Source organism: Peromyscus eremicus, chromosome 13, assembly GCF_949786415.1.
Source record: "Peromyscus eremicus chromosome 13, PerEre_H2_v1, whole genome shotgun sequence".
Taxonomy (NCBI): domain Eukaryota; kingdom Metazoa; phylum Chordata; class Mammalia; order Rodentia; family Cricetidae; genus Peromyscus; species Peromyscus eremicus.
Window position 1 is genome coordinate 29,600,145 of NC_081429.1, and position 22,861 is coordinate 29,623,005.

The 22,861-nt window shown below is 44.3% G+C and overlaps 1 protein-coding gene across 1 annotated transcript in view; it reads left to right on the plus strand.

Moving 5' to 3' along the window:
- Positions 1-14,755, plus strand: part of Col4a4 (collagen type IV alpha 4 chain) — a 100,796-nt gene extending 86,041 nt beyond the window's left edge. The window contains exons 41-47 of the mRNA XM_059278344.1: positions 243-350; positions 1,390-1,398; positions 4,605-4,730; positions 10,522-10,638; positions 11,050-11,238; positions 12,664-12,950; positions 13,334-14,755. Coding sequence (XP_059134327.1) covers positions 243-350; positions 1,390-1,398; positions 4,605-4,730; positions 10,522-10,638; positions 11,050-11,238; positions 12,664-12,950; positions 13,334-13,597 — 1,100 coding nt within the window. The 3' untranslated portion in view covers positions 13,598-14,755. The remainder of the gene's footprint in view (positions 1-242; positions 351-1,389; positions 1,399-4,604; positions 4,731-10,521; positions 10,639-11,049; positions 11,239-12,663; positions 12,951-13,333) is intronic.
- The last annotated feature ends 8,106 nt before the right edge of the window (positions 14,756-22,861 follow it).

Sequence of the window (22,861 nt, forward strand, 5' to 3'; positions counted from 1 at the left end):
CCTTTGCTGTCCCCAGAGAGAGTTCAGAATAGGGGGCTTTGCTTTTTCATGTTGTCTCGGCTTGCTAGCCCTTCTCATTGACCACTGAGATTCTTTCACGGAGATATTGCTTTCTAGCCTTCCAGAAGGAGGCAAAGCATCTCCCTCACGCCAGCTCTTTCTTGGAGTAGAACTCTACAAATGCTAAACCAGTTATAGTCACTGTAACATCCCTTCTATGTCCTCATTTTTTTTTTCTTTAGGACCCATGGGATTCCCTGGGCCTCCAGGGCCACCTGGTCTTCCTGGAGCACCTGGAGAGAAGGGATTACCTGGTCCTCCAGGCAGAAAAGGTCCTGTAGGCCCTCCAGGTAAGCTTCTGGTGGCCATCATCTCCTAAGGCATGCCCATACAGCCTCCCATTTAAGTAAAGTCTTATGAGGGTCAGCCTTCAGAAACCATTGGTGCGTACTTGTGAGTTAAGCTCTTCTGATATAAAGAGTGTATTTGTTTTCGATTGCCCCATCAAATCTCACATCTAATAAATTGTCAGAACAAATATGTTTAAGAATTAAGAGCTGACGTCACATATATTATTTATAAAGGAATAAATATTTGTGTGTTTTCCACCCATGAGACAGAGGAGGATTTGACTGCTCTTAAGATTCTATGTTTACTTCTTGCCCCCGAATTTCAATAGATGTCTATTTTCTGAAAAGCACAGTAGTTCCTATGGGATGCGAGGCTATTTAACTTAATTATTACGTAGCCAGTATTTCTTTAACCATAAGGAGGAACTGGGAAGAGAAAGTTCACACAGACATATACATGTAAGGTTAGTGGAAGTAATGTCTTTAAACATCCCCAAACAGTGTCATAGATATGCTGTGATAATTCGGAATGTTTTGCAATGTTTCTGGCACTTTAATCCCAGGAACAAACATAGCACACTACTTCATCGGGATCACAGTACAGCAAGACAGAGGGCTGGTACTTGGATTCTTCTTGCTTCCTTTCTGTGCATATAATCTATAAAACGTGACAAATTAATACAGAATTTTTCAGAAGGCTTTAAGTGCCATAATTCCTATACTCACTGATTCAGGACACATTCACCATAGAAAATCAGCTAGAATTGTCGGTTTCTCCAGAGAGTTTCATTTCAAGTCCTTGTAAAGATGAAAACTCCATTAGTACCAAATCATAGCGGCTTCTGTCAATCACAATGATGCAAATGCTTTATGTAAATACAACGCTGTCACTCTGCTTGTCACCGACGCTCCCTCAAATTATTATTTATGTTCTCAGTCATTGGTTTCACTTTTGTCCTCACTCACAAATTTAAATTTTCTTTCCACCCCGTGAAAACCATTGCCTCCGTTTTGCATTTTCGGCTTTGGATCTCTTCAGGCTGCAGAGGTAAGAGTTACTGTGAAATGGATCATTTCCCCTGACTCTACTCCCTTGTCTTTTCTGCGTTGACCCTTTCCATGGTGTTTGTGAGTTAAGCTGCTGCGTTTTTTTGTGGAGATGGGGTTTCTGGAGTCATCGTAGGTTTTAATGTTCTTCATTGCAGCTCTAGTCACCTCGTATTAGTGTTCTGGTGGTGGCCCTCACTACAAGTCGTCAAGGTGAGACAGGCACTCAGCTCGCAGAATTTCAGTTCAGTGACGGAAGTTCAGTTCAGGATGGGTACTCTCATTGTTGAATGCCACAACCCATGACAGTGCAGCTCCTTTGATGATTCCCCCAATGTAAACATATACAACATCTCCAAGATGAGCAGCATCGACATTACTAAAAGACAGGCCCTTATTCCCAACAAGAGGCAAGTCCATTTTCTAAGGAAACATTTGTTTGTGTGTTAAAAAATAAAATGTTCACACAATAGTCTGTTGTGTAAAAGCAATGTGTGATTTCTGCATCCGGCATTTTCAAAGAGAATCAAAAATACTCTCAAGGGGTGAAAAGCAGGCATGTGTGGTGGGAAGCCGAGGCGAAAGTATTTTTCATGTCTTCCAGGCTAGCCTGAGCTACAGACTGAGACATTTTCTCAAAAGTTTACCAAAAGGGGGCTGCAGAGAGACCTTAGTAGCTAAGAGCACTGGCTGCTCTTTCAGAGAACCAGGGTTTGATTCCCAGCATCCACATGGCAACTTACAATTGTTTAGAACTCTAGTTCCAGAGGCTGGGATGCTCCTACTGGCAACCACAGGCACTAGGCCTGTACATGACACATAGACATACATGCAATCAGACACCACACACATACAATTAAAAGAAAATTGTAAACCCACCCCACCTCCAAAAACACAAAAAGAGAAAAAAGAAATAAATTGTGAAGATGTGTATTTATTCTTTCTAGGTGTTTGTTATTACCCTGAAGAAAATCACCCTGAAAACAGACCCATAAATTACTTTTAGAGATTTTAGAAGAGATATTTTATCCATTTTTTTCAGCTCCTATATTATGAAAAGGTAAAGAAAAACAGGATGAATATTCATAATTTAAAATTAAAGTGAATGTTGAATGGATTTTTATTTCTGCCCTCTCGGTGTGATAAGTTGAAATTCATTTAAAGATAATCTTGTAGTCCTTACCCAAAGCCCAGCTAAAATGGGAGAGGTGTCACACCTCTGTAATACTAACACTTGTGGGAATGAGGCAGGAAGATTGTTTGATCCAAATTGCGGTGGGCTATATAGTGAGATGCTACCTCAAAAAGCCAAAACAATAACTAAAACAGACAGCCTCTTCTTGGAAAGGTCCAATTTATCCCAGGAAAACAGGAGACATTCCTGTTCATCTCTCTCAGTAGCCTTGTAGCAAAGTCCAATTTTACGTTACAAAGTCCAGTTTTTAAGCTGGACATATTGTGAAAAGTTCTCTGGGTTTGTGTTGCTTGTAGTTTCATGCCGTGTTTTATGAAAGGTTAAATCCCAAGAAGCTTGCAGACTTCAGGTCCATTATGAAAAAGCACAGGAAGTATTGTGTGGGTCGATACTCTGTGGTCATGGCCAGAGCTTCCCAGGTCACCTTGTTCCTTCACTGCCTGCTATTTAAAATCATTATGCACATTTGCATGAACTTTGAGAAAACTGTAACCCACCAAATGGTGTGTTTTTAAACATTAATTTTCTTATAATTTATCACACATATACTAAGAGTTTTTTGGCTGTGGATGTAGCTCAATGGTAGAGCATGAGTGTCTATCCATGGGTCCCATCCACAACACAGAGAGAGAGACAGACAGACAGAGACAGAGAGACAAAGAGACAGAGACAGAGATGATAGAGACACAGACACAGAGAAATAGAGAGAGAAAGAACAAGCTTGAGGCAGTAGGATTTGATGATATGCTGGTGAGGAAGGTACATTTGGAACCAGAGCCTTCTGGATTGTAATCTGGACTCTACAGCGTTTGGGCTGTGTAACTATAAATATAAAATGTATCCCTGAATCCCGGATCCCCGGGGCTTTCTTACCTGCGACAGTCTGAAAATACAGCACGTGGCATGGTTGTCTGGGGAGTGGAGTGATGAAGGGCTTCCCATAGACCCTGATTCACAGGAAGGCCTTCAGTATGTTCAGTGGTATTTTTGGCTCCTCTGGGATGATTCTGAGTACTTATTGAAGCCTTGGGAAGCAGCCTGTCCTGATGTGAATACTAGCAGTATGTTAAGAGTGTCAGCCCCTCAGTGCGATGGTCCTCGAGGTCAGAACACCTGGTCAGTGCTCTTCACCTCGCTTGGGAACATGCTAGAAATGCACACATCAGATCCTGCTTCAGACCTTCTGATTCAGAAATTGCTTTCTAATTAACTGGCTGATGATTCTAATGTGCCGGTCTGAACTAAGCTCTGTACTGGTCCTTCTCAGCCCTGGCTGACACTGGAACCACCTGAAGGATTAAAATCACACCAAGCCTTGGGGCTCACCTCAGAAATTCCCAGGTGTTCCATCAGCAAAATATTTGAAAACCTCTTGTAGCTGGATTTATCAAGCCCATAGTTGAGGGCACAGCCAAGACTACCAAGTACCACAGTATTCCAGGATGTGGGGAGTGTGAGGGGAGGAGACATGTAACAGTTTAGCTTTGTGACCACTGTAGATCATTCCAACATTCATTCAAGATTGAAAAACCATGGCACAAGAGCCTCTGGCCATCTTGAATTATGTAGGGGAAACTGATACTAGGCAAATTCACCTGGTTCCAGTATAATGAATTAGAAACACACTAAGCTGAGCTTTAGGGACCCCTAGTTCCTCTTACAGTGACACTTGTGGTTAGCTCACTAGTAAAAAAAAATGACACAAAGGTTGGAAATCCCATGAATGACATCAAAGTATTTTTATCTCAGCCAAGAGTGAGTAATCTCTATTTCTGCTTTTACTGGCTGTCCATCTCTCATTCCAGCAGTCAGTCACTTAATCCACAAAGGCTTTCTAGAAGATCTGTGTGTGTCTCTGCAGGGAGCAAGGCAAGTTCCCACCATTGTGGAGCTTACACTGGACAGTTGAAGATTCTTGTTCAGATTTTAGGACTGTGACAGGAATCCATCCTTTCCCAAAGCTGGTTCATAAGCACGTGAACCCATTTATACAACAGTGCTTCCAATTGCAGGTGAACCTGGGCTTCCTGCCGATGTGGACTCCTGCCCTCGAATCCCAGGACTTCCTGGAGTGCCAGGTCCCAGAGGACCAGAAGGAGCTGTGGGGCACCCTGGACAGAGAGGACCCCCTGGACCAGGTATGAGCTTCTCCGAGTTAACTGTTGAAATAAAAATCTATGTGTTTTGTGATATTGTTTTTCAAGAGGACTCTAAATAACCCAGGGTGGCAAATCTGTGAAAACTTCCTTCTTCTTTTATATTTTTGTGTGTCAACATAAAGGGAATTGGATTCTAGATCTATACATCCTTTCTATTCTTGTGTTGAACTCCTATTTAAATCTTTTAGATCTGCCCAGCTCTTGGAGGGTGTGTTTGGAAACCCCATAGCACATCAGAGTAAGTGGCTTGGTTTTGAACAGTAACAACAATAAAAATAAAAATTAAAAAAACAAACAAACCAAAAACAGACATAAACAATTGAATGGGGAACCAGTGGAGTAGGAACAGCTTGTGAGAAGAAAGAAGGAAAGCCACTTAGAAGATGGAGAAGGATAAGAGGGAATGTGGTTCTGAATTTTGTTGATGGCTGCCTTGTTCCTGGAACTGACCTGATGAGCCCTGGTCAGTCACTGTCAGGATGGGAGGACCTTTATTAGCACACACACAAAACTGCTGGCAAAAAGTATTCTCCACGTGGTTTATTTTCTTCTTGCACATTCTGCCCACATTGGGCAATTTTTGTTGAGCTAAGGAGTGCTGGGTGTTGGGAAAGCACAGACCAGTTGTAGCATCTTTGAGTTCAACGTCTGTGCGCAGAGGGTCAGAAGAGAGACTGTGGCCGGCCCCTCTCTTACTTCCTCCACCTCCTGGCTGCGAGGTGGTTCTTTTCAGTGTGGTGCCAAAGGATGTGGAAGGAGAATGAAATTTTGTATCACTTGTTTTCCTTCCACCCTGGAGACCACAGCAGCCTGGGAGCAGGATTCTCATTGCTTACTGATGCATCTCCACAGGGATCTGGGTGTGGTGATATTGTGTTCCCCAAAATATTGTGCACTCTAATAAACTTATCTGGGGTCAGAGAACAGAACAGCCACTAGATACAGAGGTCAGAAAATGGTGGCACACAGGCCTTTAATCCTAGCATTCCAAAGGCAGAGATCCATCTGGATCTCTGTGAGTTCAAAGCCACATTGGAAACAGCCAGGCATGGTGACTCACGCCTTTAATCCCAGGACGTGATGGCAGAAAGCAGAAAGGTATATAAGGTATGAGGACAAGAAACTAGAAGCTTTTGGCCTGTTAAGCTTTTAGGCTTTTGAGCAGCACAGTTCAGCTGAGATTCATGCTGGATGAGGACTCAGAGGCTTCCAGTCTGAGGAAACAGGATCAGTTGAGGAATTGGCGAGGTGAGGTAGCTATGGCTTGTTCTGCTTCTCTGATCTTTCAGCGTTCACCCCAATACCTGGCTTCAGGTTCAATTTTATTAATAAGACCTTCTAGCAATTCGTGCTACATCTGGGTCATGGGAGGTGTGTGCTAAATACTTGAAGGAAGCCATGATGCCCTGAGTACAGCTGTAGCGCAGGGCAGCTCATCTCAACCTAGTGCTGTTGACTTTGGGGCCAGGTAATCTGTTCTGCAAAGGGCCACTCACTGTGGGGTGTTGAGTAGTATTCTGGACCTCTCCCCACTAGACATGAATATTGGACCCCTACCTTGTGACAGCCAGAAATGCTTCCAGATGTTAACAATGGCCTCTGGTGGACAGAAACACCTAACACTGAGACCTGTTGGTGAGGGAGAGGTATGGGAGGTTATCAGAAATGGCAATAGCGTCAATCTAAAGAGAAGTTAAAAAATCAAACAAAAAACCCCAAAACTTTGTTATAGGGCTGGGGAGATGACTTGGTTGTTTTTTCCCTCCCTCCCTCCCTCCTTCCTTTTCTTCTTCTTCTTCTTCTTCTTCTTCTTCTTCTTCTTCTTCTTCTTCTTCTTCTTCTTCTTCTTCTTCTTCCTCTTCTTCTCTCTGCCTCCAAAGTGCTGTGATGAAAAGCATAAGCCACAACCACGAGGGCTTGGTAAAGTACTTTCTGCATAAGCACCAGGAGCTGAATTCCATCCCCCAGAACCCTCTTAAAAGAGGTGGGTGCAGCCAGTGTGCCTATAATCCCAGTGCTGGGAAGGTAGAAACTGTAGGAACTCCGGGGCTTACTATACAGCCAGGCTGGAAAGTCAGTAAATGTCAGGTTCCATGAGAGACTCTGTCTAAAAACAAAATGGAGGGTGATTGAGGAAGGCACTTGACTCCAACCTCTGGTTTCTGCATGAATGTGCAAACACACACACACACACACACACACACACACACACACACACCCCTACACACAAATGTAAATAAACACACACACAAGTGTATGTGAACACACATACCTACACACACACACACACACACACACACACACACACAGAGGCACGCACGCACGCACGCACACAAAACATTTTATAGGGATTTAAGCAAAAAGAAAAACAAAGAAAGTAAACATAGTTCTTAAAAGGCACAGCTGGCTGTGTATCTGTCCACTATTTCTGCACATGTTTTTTAAAGCATCTGTCCTACCACAGTGTTTTGCAAACTGCTGTTCTTAACATGCCATTAGTTCTGTGTCATTACATATTTTCCAACAATATTGTCTGTGGCGGCTGCAGAATATTGCATTATTTGATTGTGCCATAATTCATTTAACCAGCACTTTCATGAATTATTTATCGATTGTTTTGGTGCCAGCTCTCTGCAAGAAATAAATGAATCCAACAAGGCCCTGCCCTTGGAGCTGCAGAAAGGGAAAAGAGGAGCCGCTGGCAATAGGTTCCAATGTCTTGAAGGTTAGCAGGGGTAACTGAACTTACCTGGAGATGGAGAGAGGGGTGAGGGACATCTAACATCTGGGATCTCAAGCCCTATGGAACTTCCGAATCCCTTCCTTCACCCCTCCTCCCTGGAGAGCTTTTTAAAACACATACTGCTGATTGCTGGCCCCAGCCTAGACTTCCTGTCTTGTCAAGTGTGGAGAAGGCTTCGAGATTCATTTTTCTAAGAGTTCTGAGTGCTGCTGCTGTTCTGGGCCACCTTAAATGCTTTTAAGGTGGTCTCACCTCTTCACTCTAATAAGCAGCTCCTAACGCATGTCTGTCTGGGTGATGAATATTTCATGCTTAAGCATCTCTGATTATACCAGAGAGGAAGTGTGACACTCTGAAACTTGACTACAGGTACTCTGCACTAGCACTCGGCTTCCTCACATCAAAGAGGGTGATTATAAGACCTATGAGTTAACTGTCACTGATGGTCTGACAGAATAAGCAGTAAATCTGTTTGCTATCGTTACTGTAGGTATTGTTTCCTTAACATAAGCTCCTTGAGTACCATGTCTGGTGTTAAGAGTTGGCAGAAGGAGGTTGGAAGATGATTCAATGGTTAAGACTGCTTGCTGCTCAGTTATGAGGATCAGAGTTCGCATCCCAGCATTTACATTGGATCCTCACATATACCTGTAACTCCAGCTCTGAGGGATCCATATACTCTTCTGCCTTCTGTGGAAACTTGAATACGCATGTCCATATTCACACACACACACACACACACACACACACACACACACACACACGGGGGTGGGTGTGTGGGTATATAACTTTCAATAAAATTAGTTTCTAGGAAAGAAGAATAGGGAGAAATAAGAAAAAAAATTTCAAAGAGGAGAGGGAGAAACATAAACCAGGCAGAAATGCAGGGTTTTCAAAATATACCACCAAGTTCATTGACAGAATGAGTTGTAAACTTCAAAGTCTAGAGCAGTAATTACCAAAATGTGGTCCCCAATACCAGCAGCATCAGCACCATGTGGGAACTTGCCAGAAATGTGGATTCTTTGGACCTGGGCCAACCCATAGTGGCAGATGTTGATTCATGGCCAGATTTGAAGGCTGCCATTCTGGACTCCTTTGGGTTTCTGTCCTGAAAAGCAGCAGGGCCTGTGTGGCTGTGAAGTGCTCAGGCATGGTAGACGAGGAAGACTGGGGCCCAGGGCATTCCAAGCTCGTCAGTTACGGGAACAAAAGTAAAACCCCAGCCAGAGACTACACTGAGGCAGCAGAGGTACAGAGAGGGGGTCTTAGAGCAGGTCAGGGCAGGAAATGCTATCTGCCATCCCTGATATTGCTAACTTGTCAATCCCAGACCCTGAAGCTTTCTTCAGGGCCAGGGAATGGTTGACAGCACAGTTGGACGGTGTCTTCGGTCGGTTCCTCTATTTTCTAGGTTCACCTCTCTCATCAGCAAAGCCTGTCTCTTCTGTAGGGCTGGGGAGAGCATCTCAGTAGACCTGAGGGGTTGACTGACACCCTTGGCTTTGTCAGTGGGGTGCTAAGGAGGCTGGAGGCAAGAAGAAAGACCAGTAAAGTGGCCCCACCCTCCTAAGGAGACAGGAGTAGCAGGTGTTTGTGAGCCACCCAACAGGGGTGCTGGGATCTTAACTCCGGTTGGTCCTCCTTTGGCTGAATGGCCAGTCTTAAGCTATATTTCAGTTTGCTCTGGCAGCCGTAACGCTTGAACAGAGCTACACAAACACCCCACCCCTAGGTTCTGGTGGGCAAGTCTGAGATCAAGGCGGCCATGGGTTTAGTTTCTTTTGAGGTTCCTTTCCTGGTGGCTGCTTCTCCTTCTTCCTGTCAAGATCCCAGCCAGATTTGGTTTACCCACCCTAAGGGCCTTGTTATTGCCCTGATCATATCTTTGGAGACATTGTTGCCAAATATAGACATTCTAAGCCACTGGTAGTTAGGAGTTCACTATGAATTTGGAAGAAAGGTGGCACACACCAGCCCATAATAAGCTAATTCAAGGAGGCAGATAACAAGTAGAGTCTAGAAACATGGAGAGGGCTAGTAATTCAGCCAGATCTAATGGCATAAATGCCCACAGTCATGATGGGCTGCTACTATGACCCCATAGAAACTGCAGTTAAGGAATTGGAAAGAAGAAAATAGAAGCCGAGCACTTAAAACACCCTGCAAGACAAGTGCAGTTGTGTCAAGATCCACAAGGATGCATCTGCAGCTTGTCAAGTGGTGGGGTAGGGTGGCTGATGGATACCACCTCTGCCTTTGCTCCCTGGTTACTCCAGATGTGCTCTTCTCCATGCCTGCTGAAGTTTCTCTCTCCCTCTGGAGGAAGTGCAGACTGGGTTGTATATGTATACTGCTCCGAAGACTCCGTTGATAGTTCACGTGAAGGGTTTCACTCGAAACCAGCACATCCTAAACCCTTGATAAAAAGCCATTCCTAAGAACTGAATCCTAAGCTGGATGTGGTGGCACATGCCTTAAATCAAACACTTGGAAGGCAGAGGCAGGCAGATCTTTGAGTTCGAGGCCAGACTGGTCTACAGAGCAAGTTCCAGGACAGCCAGGGCTACACAGAGAAACCCTGTCTCAAAAACCAACCAACCAAACACAACCAACAAAAAAGAATCCTGTTAAATTTGATTCATTCCTCCATCCAGATTTTAAAAACATCATCATGAAAGAATATTTGATTATAAAGGAATTTCATGTTCAACATCTTCCAAAAGCAAAATAAATAATAATAATAACAATACAATAATGAAGAAAATGGGATAACCTTCCTTTCAACACCTCCCTGGTCTGTGGCTACAGCTATGATCTAACCCTTTACCAGATCATGGTGGAACTAAGGTCAATTTGCCACACCTTTCAGAACCTCAGTTTCCCTGGTTGCTTGGTGGAGGTCATAAGCTGATGTCATCCACTTGGGATGATTCCCTGTCATTAAAGTGGAGAGGAAGCCCAGAGTCAGTTCATGGGATGTACAGGCTCCAGTTTTCACCACCATCATCATAAATTTTCCCACAGGGTGCAAAGGAGAGCCTGGACTGGACGGCAGGAGGGGCCAGGATGGCATCCCTGGACCCCCTGGGCCTCCAGGACACAAAGGTGACACTGGAGAGGCTGGCTGCCCTGGAGCACCAGGTAGAGTTTCCCTTTCTTCCCTTGTCTCTGACATTGCAGTCTCCACCCTCAGCCAGTTTTAAAGTGGATGTACAAATAGATTTGCCTTGGATACCAGCTCTGCAAATATTGGAAGGGATTTTCATGTTTTCTATTTTATACTAATATACATCCCAGTCACCTGGGAGGTGCTTTTATCCTTAGCAACCATTGGGGAGAGGTTTCTAAGACACCCCTCCTCCACACAGAGGAGCTGTGTTCTTGTGTACTACAGACAGACTAGGGGTGCAGTTTCAAGTGGCAGATGGGTCCGGCTCCCCTCTGTTTCCTGATGCTGAGCATGATGCTGAAACACAAATATTAGAAAATGCTTATTAAATGGAATGCCCTAAATTGTGGACTTTGTTTTATTTTATTTCTTTCTTTCTGCAGGCCCTCCTGGTCCACCTGGTGATCCTGGGCCCAAGGGTTTTGGCCCTGGATACCTCAGTGGCTTCCTCCTTGTTCTCCACAGTCAGACAGATCAAGAACCTACCTGCCCTGTGGGTATGCCCCAGCTTTGGACCGGGTACAGTCTGTTATACATGGAAGGACAGGAGAAGGCACACAATCAAGATCTTGGTATGGATACACCAGGATAGATGCTGTCATGTGCTATGTAGGTCCATCCACATGATGGCCTGAGAGTAAAGTCCTGGAGTTAACCTTACAGATTCATCAACTTCTTAACCACTAATCTTATATGGCATGACTACTTACAAACAAAACATGCTAATTCACATGATCTTGTTAGATCCCCCAGAGCCTCATTTGGTGACTGGATTATCTGCCTATCACTCTCTCTCTCTCTCTCTCTCTCTCTCTCTCTCTCTCTCTCTCTCTCTCTCTCTCTCTCTCTCTCTTTTGACACATGGTTTCACTACGTAGTGCTGGTTGACCTGGAACTGTGTAGACCAGGCTAGCCTCAAAGTCACAGAAACCTACCTGCCTCTGCTTCCTAAGTGCTGAAATTAAAGGCATGGGCCATCACAGGCATGGGCCACCATAGGCATGAATGGGCCTTGATTGTTCTTTTTTCTTTTTCTTTTTTCAGTATTCTTCTGCAATAGGATAAATGTAACCTTGTTATAGAATGCAACCTTTTGCTACTACATATAAATGATTTAATTGGGCATGCTGAGTGTCTGTATGTATATATGGATTGGTTGAAAGCAGAACTTGCTGGGTGCATGCCATAGCATTGGCCAGTGCCAGCTCTCAGCCCCGTTCTGTTTGGTTTGGGGAATCATGGGACTTTAAGCATCAGGCTCCATGTTCTTTTCCATCTTCCAACAGCAGGTTTACAGGCAGCCGTTCTTTAGGGACAAGGGAAAGGAGAATGAATGTTTATCTTGAACCTGCTTTCTCTCCTTTCCTTTCTAATATCGGGTTCTTCTCTTGCCCTGGTTGAGCTGAAGCACCCGTCTTAAAGCTCTGTAGAATCCCTGGGCAAAATCCAAACCCCTTAACAAGACTTCCAAAGCCCACATCTTATAGTCTGAAGTATCTCCAGATACCCGGAGACGAAGTCACACAGAAGCATTCTCCCTGGCTCCCACAAGCCTCCACTGAGCTCTGAGCTCAACGCTCTGTGCCTCTGGACCTCTCCATCTCAGCATCTTCTCCTTTGATCGGTCACCACTATCTCCAAACCCAAAATTTTCACATTGGGTATCCCAGCATAGAATAAAATTCCATTCATCCTTCTGGGAATTCTGGGCAGCCCACGCCTCTCATCCACAGGGCTTCTCCTTTACCATCTGTTTGCTCTTTGGATTGGGAAGATATATGTGCTCATCTCTACCCCTCAGTGGATTGTTGGACTCCAAAGAGAAGGATGAGTGGATCGAGGCTGGTCCACAAATCGGGGAGGTGGTCAAAGTGGTAATGGGCTCTAGTACGGTTCTCCATAGGTCATAGCTGGTGTCTATAAACGCCACATGTGGAAGTCACTGGTTGCTTGCACACAACAGGCGGCTCATATACTGTGTATCTTTTCTTTCCGAGGTTTGGCAGGGTCTTGTCTCCCTGTGTTTAGCACACTGCCCTTTGCCTACTGTAACATCCACCAAGTGTGCCACTATGCCCAGAGAAATGACAGGTCCTACTGGCTGTCCAGCGCCGCTCCTCTTCCTATGATGCCGCTCTCAGAGGAAGAGATCCGCCCTTACATCAGCCGTTGTGCTGTGTGTGAGGCCCCAGCACAGGCTGTGGCTGTCCATAGTCAGGACCAATCCATCCCACCGTGTCCACGGGCGTGGAGGAGCCTCTGGATCGGGTACTCATTTCTGATGGTGAGTCTCCTACCCTTGCATCTTATTCCTGTCTAGATGGTAGTTCTGTGTACTGTGTAGATACCAGAGGACACAAGGTCAGCTGGGCCAGGGCAGACTATAGCCTGCTGAGTTATGGGGCCATCATTATTGTTTTTAATTTTTTTCCTCATGAATTATTCTTTGGTAAGTTTCATAGATGATAGATTTATTTCAGCCATCAGTGAAATTGGCTCCATTTGGCATAGACACCCCCAAACACCCTTACTGCACCTCAGCAAATTTAAGTTGTTCTCTATGGAGTGACTTATGTAAGAATTTTTAAATTTAAATGGGTACGTCGCTGATTCAGTCTGGGTGGTCTGGAGTGGCTGAGCCTTAATTCTTCACTTTTGTCTGGCTAGCACACTGGAGCTGGGGACCAAGGAGGAGGACAGGCACTCATGTCGCCCGGCAGCTGCCTGGAGGACTTCAGAGCTGCACCCTTCCTTGAATGCCAGGGCCGGCAGGGAACCTGTCACTTCTTTGCAAACGAATACAGCTTCTGGCTGACCACTGTGGGACCAGACCTGCAGTTTTCCAGTGGCCCGTCACCGGACACCTTGAAAGAAGTGCGGGCCCAGCGCCAGAAAACCAGCAGGTGCCAGGTCTGCATGAAGTACAGCTAGAGGATTCTAAACATGCCAACGGGCATCAACAGAGACATCCCAGGGAGGGAAAAAAAGATCCCCCAACAATTCTGGCAAATCCCGTGGTGCTCTCTCCTGTCTCCTTCAGCCGTGCCTTGTCTCAGCATGGTTACTCCAGGAGTCCTCCTTTTCCTCGCTACAGGTCAAGCAGACAAACGCTGCACACACGCATTTGTTTGGCCCCCAGCAATCTAGATGAAACCCACACATTCTCCTCTTATTGAGATGATGGGAGAACAGGCTTTATTTGAACATGTGTTAATTCCCAGAAAAGTGAGTGAATGACAACGACCAGATTAGAAATGACCGAAAACTTCATTCATTGGTTGGTAGAGTCTCAAACAACTGAAGTCAATTATTCTGCAATCCATTGGGCTCCTGGCTAGATTTTACAGGAACAATATAAATAGGCCAACAAATGAAGCTACGAAGTAGAGATTTGCAATGTTTCAAAATGATTTCCTCTATAATCCATTTTTTTTTTCTTAACCATGCACTTTAAATAATTGTGGGACCATGGCCCAAAGAGGTTTTTAAAAAGAGAAAGAAAAGAAAAACAGCCTCTCTCCACTGCCAGTATTAGCAGTTCATTTCAAAGCAGAGTGAGTCATTTTGCCAGGAAGGCCTGCAGTCCTGTATTCCAGGGCCTCGACATTAGCATAAACACTTCACAGATGAATATAAAACATTATGTTCTCTTCTGCATTTTACAGAGAATAGAAATGCCTACTTTGGCAACCCTTTTGAAAAGTAGCAATTATTGAAAAAATATATTCAATAAGGGATTAAGGGCCTAAAAGCTATTAATGAATATTAAGGTAGTGATTCACAAAAATTGACTCCCGGTCCCAGGGAACCTGCAAACAGACCACTTTTCCCCAGTTGGGGGCCAGCGAGTCCTCCTGCTAATGGGACTGAAGCCACATGGGGCTTACTCAGGCAATCCAGAGGCTGATACAAAGCCTCTTGCTCTCTTCCCCAGGAGAACCTGCCAGGCTCCTCCTCCCCAGGCATAATGGCTACTGACTCCTGAAGTGACAGGGCTATCATTATGCACTTGGGAGAAAATTAAGGGCTGACTTAATTAAACTTAGGTAAGAAGATTCATTTATGTCAGGGTCACCCCACCAGGAAGGCGGGGGGGGGGGGGGCTCTCTTGAACAGAAACAAAGACGATTGCCAATCTGAATTTTGTGTTCCTGATTCTTTCTTCTTTATGGGAGCATCCGTCTCGCCAATTTTCAAACATTCTTTATATTAAATTAGCATCATGGCAAGACGGCTGCTTGACACTGGGCCTTAGCAGCTCCTGCACACTGTTAGCTAGGATCCATGTCAATTTGCAGTGATTTTTCTGCATACCAAAAGGTCTGCTGGCTACTAAGCCAGGGATCCCTACAAATCACAATTTAAAAGCTTGGCTAGAAAAGATTTTTTTTTTTTTTTGGAACTCACCTTCCTCAGCTAAAGTAAAATTGTCATTTTAATAGAGAGAAAGGATTTTCCCAAGAGTGACACTCATGTCAGAGCTCACTTTCCAGTGCACTTAAGAATAATTGAAAGAAAAACTCAATTAAAATTTTGTTTCTGGGGCGGGAGAGATGGCTCAGTAGTTAAGAGCACTTACTGTTCTTGTAGAGGGTCTGAATTCAGTTCCTAGCACCCAGGTCAGGTGGCTCATAGTCACCATTAACGCCAGTTCCTCTTCTGGCTTCCATGGGCACTCTTGTACACATGAGAATACCCACCCACAGACACATAGTTATACCCATAATTAAAGACAAAGTAAATAAAGAAAAAAACATTTCTAAGACATGTTTTCCTTGCCATCCTTTGGTCAACGATGAACTCCTTTATGCAGAATACATTTAGTGTTTTGCTGTAGGCTGCCTGTGGGGTGGCAGTTGGAAGAGAACTTTCTGGTAAATATCATCTATTTTATTTTATTATTTTTTAAGCTAGCACCTCAGTCTGAAGTCCAACTTGGCCCAGAACTCACTACATAACCTCATGCTGGCTTCGAAATCTTGGCTATTGTCTGGAGCCTCCAAAGTGCTAGGAGCTCAGCATTTTTTTTTTTTTTTTTTTTTAAAGAAACACGGTTTTGGTTTTCAAGACGCTGAATTGTCCTAGTCTGGAACTAACTATGTAACCCGGGCTGAATGTCTCTATTTTTAACATGAAATATTATCTTAATGTAGCAGAATATTTCCTATTGACCCATTTGAGTTTTGAGCTCATGCTCTGCATGTTCAATATTTTGAGCATCTGAAATCAAAGCCCATTTCTTCTTTATTTGCATTACTCCTATGTTTCCAGAATCTTTATCTATCACCACAAACCAGGCCTCCTGAAAGTTCATCACGAACTTGGTCTGAGAACATGTCCGAGGAAGAGGTGAGGGGAACAGGTGAACCACTAGAGCACACACGGCTTGCTACACAACTACGTCAAATCCTTCAACTTTGCGGTTAGGATAGTAATAGGCTTCACAAATACGTTAGGACTGGCTGAATAAGGAGGGCAGCTTAGCCCCCTGAGATAGTAAGCATGAAGCAGTTCAAAGTATTGATCCCACAGCCCCCCTCTGAATACGGCATGGATCGGAAATGTATTTTGAAAGGGTCCAGAAGGGCAAAACAACAGGAAGAACATTCTTGGGACAGAGGAGCATGTTATTTTTAAAGTTATTATCTCTCTTTCCATCTGGCTATATATCAATGTTTTTTGGAACAGCCTTGCTCAGTGGGGACCATGAACAAAGCTTTGTAGTTATCCTAACCTATTACTGTGATGGTCTTATCTAAACCTCATTTTCAAGACCTCCACCCTTGACTGGCTGGAATGTGCCTCGGTCCCTAATGAGAATTACTTTGAGGCCCCGTCCTAGAGCACCGACTAGGTGCTTCCTTCTGGGTCTTCATTCTTGGTAAGCGGAGCCCATCAGTGAGGCAGGTTGTCCATGCTGCCTGTGGTCTGTTCCCCAAGCTGAAACTCACATCCCCGCTTTGGTGGGCTGCTCCTCCCACTCCATGCTTCCAGCATCTCATACACAGCTTTCCACCTAGTCTCTCACAGGAGATATCTCCAGTGTGGAATCCCAGCCATCCTCTAAGTTCCACCCAAATTAGATTGTGTTATCTTTTGGCTTCAGATCCACAATGACCACACTGCTTGTGCAGTCCAAATGACTTCACATGGGGTGAAAGGTCCCTTGTGGACTGTGAGGCTTATGCCTGTGAGTGTCTCTTGTCAGCATGAGCTGGACACAGCTCTGTGACCGATCACATACCTTTGTGTCTTTGGCTCCTCTTTCTACCATCAATGTCCTCCCTTGGGTCCATTGGTTTGGTAGACACGTGTTTATCCTAGCACAATAGATTAGTGTGGATATATGAACTTCCCAAAGAGACTTGGCGGGGAGGGGGGCTGTGTGCTCTCCATCACTTCTCTAAAGCGTCTCAGCGCACTTCTTTCATTCCCTGGTTAAAAACTGAAGCCCTTGTGGGGCAGGGACCATGCTTTGCTAGTCTTTGGATGTCCAGGGTTAGCATATGAATGTGCCTATTACTGATTCAATTCTGTCATTCAGTGACAATTTCCTATGCCTTATTAAGCCTTTGATGTTCCTCTCTGCATATAAGATCTCATTGGTAAAAGGGTGCCCAGCACAATAAGCCTTTCTCACTTCAGGATATCAGAAGGTTAAACGTACCCACACATTCCACAAGCTCTTAATACAATTATCACTGTAGTGCCAATCAACAAGCACTGACCCCTCTTCGCTCCATCAATTACTTCCCGATGAACTGAAATTTCAGAGATGAGATCTGCTCTGAGATTCGGCAGAAAGATCCTTCGCTGAAGTGACATGATGACTCATGCTACAAATCTGTATTCCCTTATGATTTAAGGGCTTCTTGGCACCAGGTTGCCTCTGTGTATGTTTTTGTGTGTTTCAAGTGCTTAGAAAAAGTCAGCAGAATGGCCCCTGAGACTTGAACTTCCATCAAAGAGTTTCTTTGGCACTTCCTGCGAGTTGCCACCAAATAGACCACTCTCCTTTGTGGTCAGGGCTTCTACCAGCCCCCTGGAATAATTTAACAGTCGTCTCTTTTACTTGGTATGGCTATAAGAACAGTGGGAAAAGGAGGACTCCAAACGGGTTGGACCTAGATTTCAATCCACATGTGTCCCTTCCCAGTTGCATTGCCATGGGTGAGTTCTGCTGAATTTCCCTCATTTATAAGGTAGGACATTACATTCCTGTTCAAAATTAAGGTTGGATTTATTGCCTAACTAGTGCATAGCAGTCACCATGCACCAATTGTGGTCCCATCTTCTATTTAAAATAAGGTATTTAATATGGAAACTATTTCTTGCCTTTTCCCCCCCACAACAAAAATTACGTGTTGATTCTCACAGGGGATATAAATTACTGATTAGAATAATTCATACCCAGCCAGTTCTTAACATCTTTGGGAATGCTCCTTTATTTCAATTCTCGAAGTTATTGTACCACAAAAAGTTATCACAATTTCCTGCAGGGACATTATGAGTAAGGTCTGCTGGGAACAAACAATTGACATTAAAAAATCAGCATTCTACAATCGTCACTGTTATCTGCAAGAAATTCTGCATAATGCATTTTAAACCAGGCACCTAGCTGCCACATCCATGTGAAATGCTTGAATTTTTATGGTGCTTAAATATTTAATGATTCATTGGGAAAATGTGAAACATGTCTGATAAACTGCATCCCTTTCTCTAACCTGTGGTTTTAGAGTAAAAATTTTGATCACGCAACTTTTGCAAGATACTTGATCTACTACTGACACATAAATATTTGCTGTATTGTCACTTATGATATGGTTCATTATATATAAAATTGTGTGACAGCTTCCAAAACCACTGTTTTCAATGAATGTATTTTTTTTAAGCCCAAGTGGGTTTCCTTTTATATGTATATGTGTTCTTGTATACAGATGCATGTATGTATGAAGTTGTGCTTATGTGCATGTGCTGTGTGTATGTAGGGTAGAGGTCTTAAATTGTTGTTCCTCGGGTGCTCCATCCGCCTTGTTTTTTGGGATCGCATCTTCATTGACCTGAAATTTACCAAGTAGGCTAGCTGGCTGGCCAGGGAGCCCCAGGTACCCACCTGTTTCTATGTCCTCAACACTGGGATCACAAGCATGCACCACCATGTCTGGCTACTTTTATTTAATGTGGGTTCTGGAAAGTTTAACTCCTCCTCATGTTCTCAAGGCTAACACTTACTGACAGAGCTATCATCCCAGCACCGCCCCCCTCTTTATTTTAAATCTACCTTATCATTCCGTCTACCCTTAGAACTGGCTTAGTAGGCAAGTAAGGTGATTTGCAGAAAGGAACAGCCAAGGCTGGGAAGACTGAGACTCTAGGGCTCTGTGAAGCATAGTTTTCTATTCAGTGTTGGGTGGAGAAAGGAAATAAAACCAGACCTCAGGCAAGAGGGTTAAATCAATTGTAGGTGATGGGCAGTATGGGTCTCAGCCCTCTCCAGGCCTTAGCAGTCACGTTAAGCAAGATGAGATGACTACTTCCAGGATTATTTGAAGGGCTGAAGGCATGAAGGCCAACTGTAGAGATATACATTGTAAGATACTGTGACTTATAGCCTCCCTGTGCTAGTGAGCTTTTCGTTGCTCATATCAGATGCCAGGGAGAAACAATTTAGAACTTTTTTGGACTCAGTTTCAGCTCAAGCTTTGCTGGATTAACTGAGGTGTGTAGAGAAGTCTCTTGCTGTGGGAGCATGGAGCAGAGGCTGCTCACCTCACAGTGGCCAGGAAACAGACTGAGAGAGACCAAGAGTGGCCCAGATCAGCATACAGCTCCCAAGCATGTGCCTGCACTGGCTGACTCCAACTAGGTTCCACCTCTGAAAATTTCCATCACTTCTCAGCAGCATCATGAGACTTGAACATGTCAGTCTGGAGGGGGACAGGGTCAGCACAAGGGATACTTCCTATTCAAACCACAACAGCATGCACGGTTGGACATGGGTATTCTTGGCGGTACCAGGGAGCATTTAAAATGGGTGACAGAATATTATGCTGGTCCCAGAAAGAATGTATAACGAGACTGGAGATGACTCAGATGGCAAAGTACCTGCAGCATAAAATGAAGGTCTTAAAAATGGTCAAGCTTGGAGTGATCCTTTTCATCTAGACCTAGTACAGAGCAGTGTGCAGAGGGGGATCCCTGGACCCTCCGGCTAGACAGTCTAGCCCATCAGTGCCTGCTTCAGTGAGAGAACTTGTGTCAAAAAATAATGTGATGGTACTGGGGCCTGGAAAGACGGCCCAGTGGCTGGAAAGACGGATAGTGGCTGCTCATTTAGAGAACTGGAATTTGGTTCACAGCACTCCTGTTTGGCAGCTTATGGTCTCAGGGGACCCAATGCCCTCTTCTGGCTTCTCTGGGCACCTGCACACACACGCACAAACACACGCACACACACACACACACACACACAGGAATTTGAGTAGCACTTTGGCTTACCACCTGTCATAGTATGAATGAGCCCACTTCAATCCTCAAGTATTTCCTGATCCTGACATTTCAAAATAATGCTGAAGGCACAGTGAGGAGAGACAAGAGGAATGTGACTATATTCTCCCAGTTCCTGCTCTGGGAAGGAAGATGCTCTCACGGCACAGTCAGCATTGGCAAGTGACATGGAGATACTAAGAGACGCAGACCAAACAAAAACAGCAGGTCTGTGATGCTGGCCGTGGTCTCTAGGAAAGGCCTTAGCTAGGGGATAGGATGAGGAGGACATAAAAGGCTGAGGGAGAGGAGATGCCATTCCTTACACAACACTGAAAAGATCCCAGTATCAGAAGCATCCATAGCTCAGATGGGAAGACCAGTGAGCAGGCTGTTAAGAACAAACAGGCTGAGGTCCAAAGCTGCTGGGAGCCCAGTTGTTGAGGTTAATGGCTCTGACCTTTCCCATTTGTCAACAGACAAACAATAAAAGATATTTGAGATGATGAGCGGCATTGCTAAAACCAGCTTTGGAAGCCCAACTGGCAACAGTATGTAGAGTTGAGTGAAGAGGTATTTTAAGTATTGAGACTTCAAGGACCTTCAAAGCTGAGTGCTTATGATTCTAGAATACTAGAGTAAAAATAATAATAATAATAATAAAGTGAGGGGAGTGGGAATTAGGTGAGAAAATTGCTGCAGTGATCCAAGGGAACGGATAGACGAAATGATACAATTATGAGTAATGGAATACATTTCTTTCCTGAACACAGACTCCCAAGAGAGGTTCATTCTCTGTGGCGGCATCACCTCTGGTCATTGCTGTTTCCAACTCCCCTGGCCAATGCCACTAAGTCTAGTTATTTTACTGTTTAGCTCCAGCCCAGCAGGCATTCCTACGGGCAACTTTGCAAATCACAGGAAACACACCTAAAGTCATCAAGAGGAAGCAATTTTAACTAGTCCTTCCTCTTGAGAACCAGGAAAAGATTCTGAATGAAGAGGTCTGTTAAGCTGACTGACCCCACCAATTGGGTACACTGGGTACATAAAAGACAACTAGAAGATTATTAATAAAGGAGCCACATTTAAAAATCGGCTTTCGGTGCTGATTACCTCCCTGTTAGAGGTAATCAGCTTCTGCTACCCTTTCTTAGTCCACTTCCAGTTTTCTGACATAACTTTCAGCATCCCTTATTGTGAATGAGGCAAAAAGAAAGAAAAAAAATCCCAGACACAGAAAACAATAAGCACTGGCGGCAGGCAAGCCCATTATTCGAATAACGTAATTAATTATCATAATTTCCAGAACATCTTTATTCTGAAAGATACTTGGTTTTCACTTGTAACTAAAATGACCTTTCCCACATCTGTAATAAGCATCTGGTGACATTCTGCTTCATAAAGAAAAAATGCATATTATAACTATAGCACCCAAAATTGGGATTCTAGTGTCTTTGTGTCCAATGAGACACACAGAGCAAGCAGGTACTATTATGGGACTCAAGCTACATAAAAAATAATAAACTATTGCCACGTACAAGCTAGTGGAGTTCTAATACAATTGAAAATGAACTTTGGTGGGGAACTAACAGTTAGCCTTTGAGTGTGGAGGGAGGGAGACAGGGAAGGTATGGGAAGGTAAATAGTAGGCCTCTTCTAGGGTCATTCAGAACCACACCACACATCGAGATGACTCAAGAGGGTGAGATAAGAGTGTTAGGGAAGAATCTCCAGGTTCTCTCAGAAGAGGGCACATAGGGAGGAGGTTATTTCTTATTGTGGTTATGGAAGGCTTGAAAGACAGGAATAATCAAGCTTGACCATTTATTTATTTATTTTTAAATAATTTATTTAAATTTATTTTATGTGCATTGTTGTGAAGGTGTCAGATCCCCTGGAACTGGAGTTACAGACAGTTGTGAGCTGCCATGTGGGCGCTGGGAATTGGACCCGGGTCCTCTGGAAGAACAGCCAGTGCTCTTAACTGCTGAACCATCTCCCCAGTCCCGACCATTCTAATTTAAGTGTGTGTAAAGGTGCCAGGCTCCTGGGCATAATTCATAACAACAACTAGCTGTGGCTTCACACCAGTTACAAAGTTAAACCAAGGTGCTCAGGCACCTCTGTCTGGAGAGCCTGTCCAAATGCTCTCAGGCTTCACGGATTTGCTTAGCCCATTTGTATGCAAGTGTCAAAGACATTCCAGGTGGATTCACATTAGCAACTAGACACGGAGCTGCACAGTTGGCATGCTCCAGATGTGTCAAATGCATACAATGGAAAACCAAGACGTTAATAGCCTCAAAATGTCAACCCTGGGCACCAGCTCCTTTTAGTCCCAAGCAGTTGTTTGTCGTTTTATTTATATGCTGTGAATTTCCTTCCTTCCTTCATCATCTCCTCTCTCCTTCCCTCCCCCCTCCATTCTTCCTTCTTTCTCCAAGACAGGGCCTTGCTCTCTCTCTCTTCTCTCTCTCTCTCTCTCTCTCTCTCTCTCTCTCTCTCTCTCTCTCTCTCTGTGTGTGTGTGTGTGTATGTGTGTGTGTGTATTCTGGCTGGCTTAGAACTTCATATGTAGACCAGCCTGACTTTGAACTCAGAGATCCTCCTGCCCCTGGCTCCTGAGTGCTGAGATTGAAGATGTGTGTCACCATGCCTGGCCTATGAATTTTCTTGAAGGACATATAGTACTTAGCTTAGAGTCTG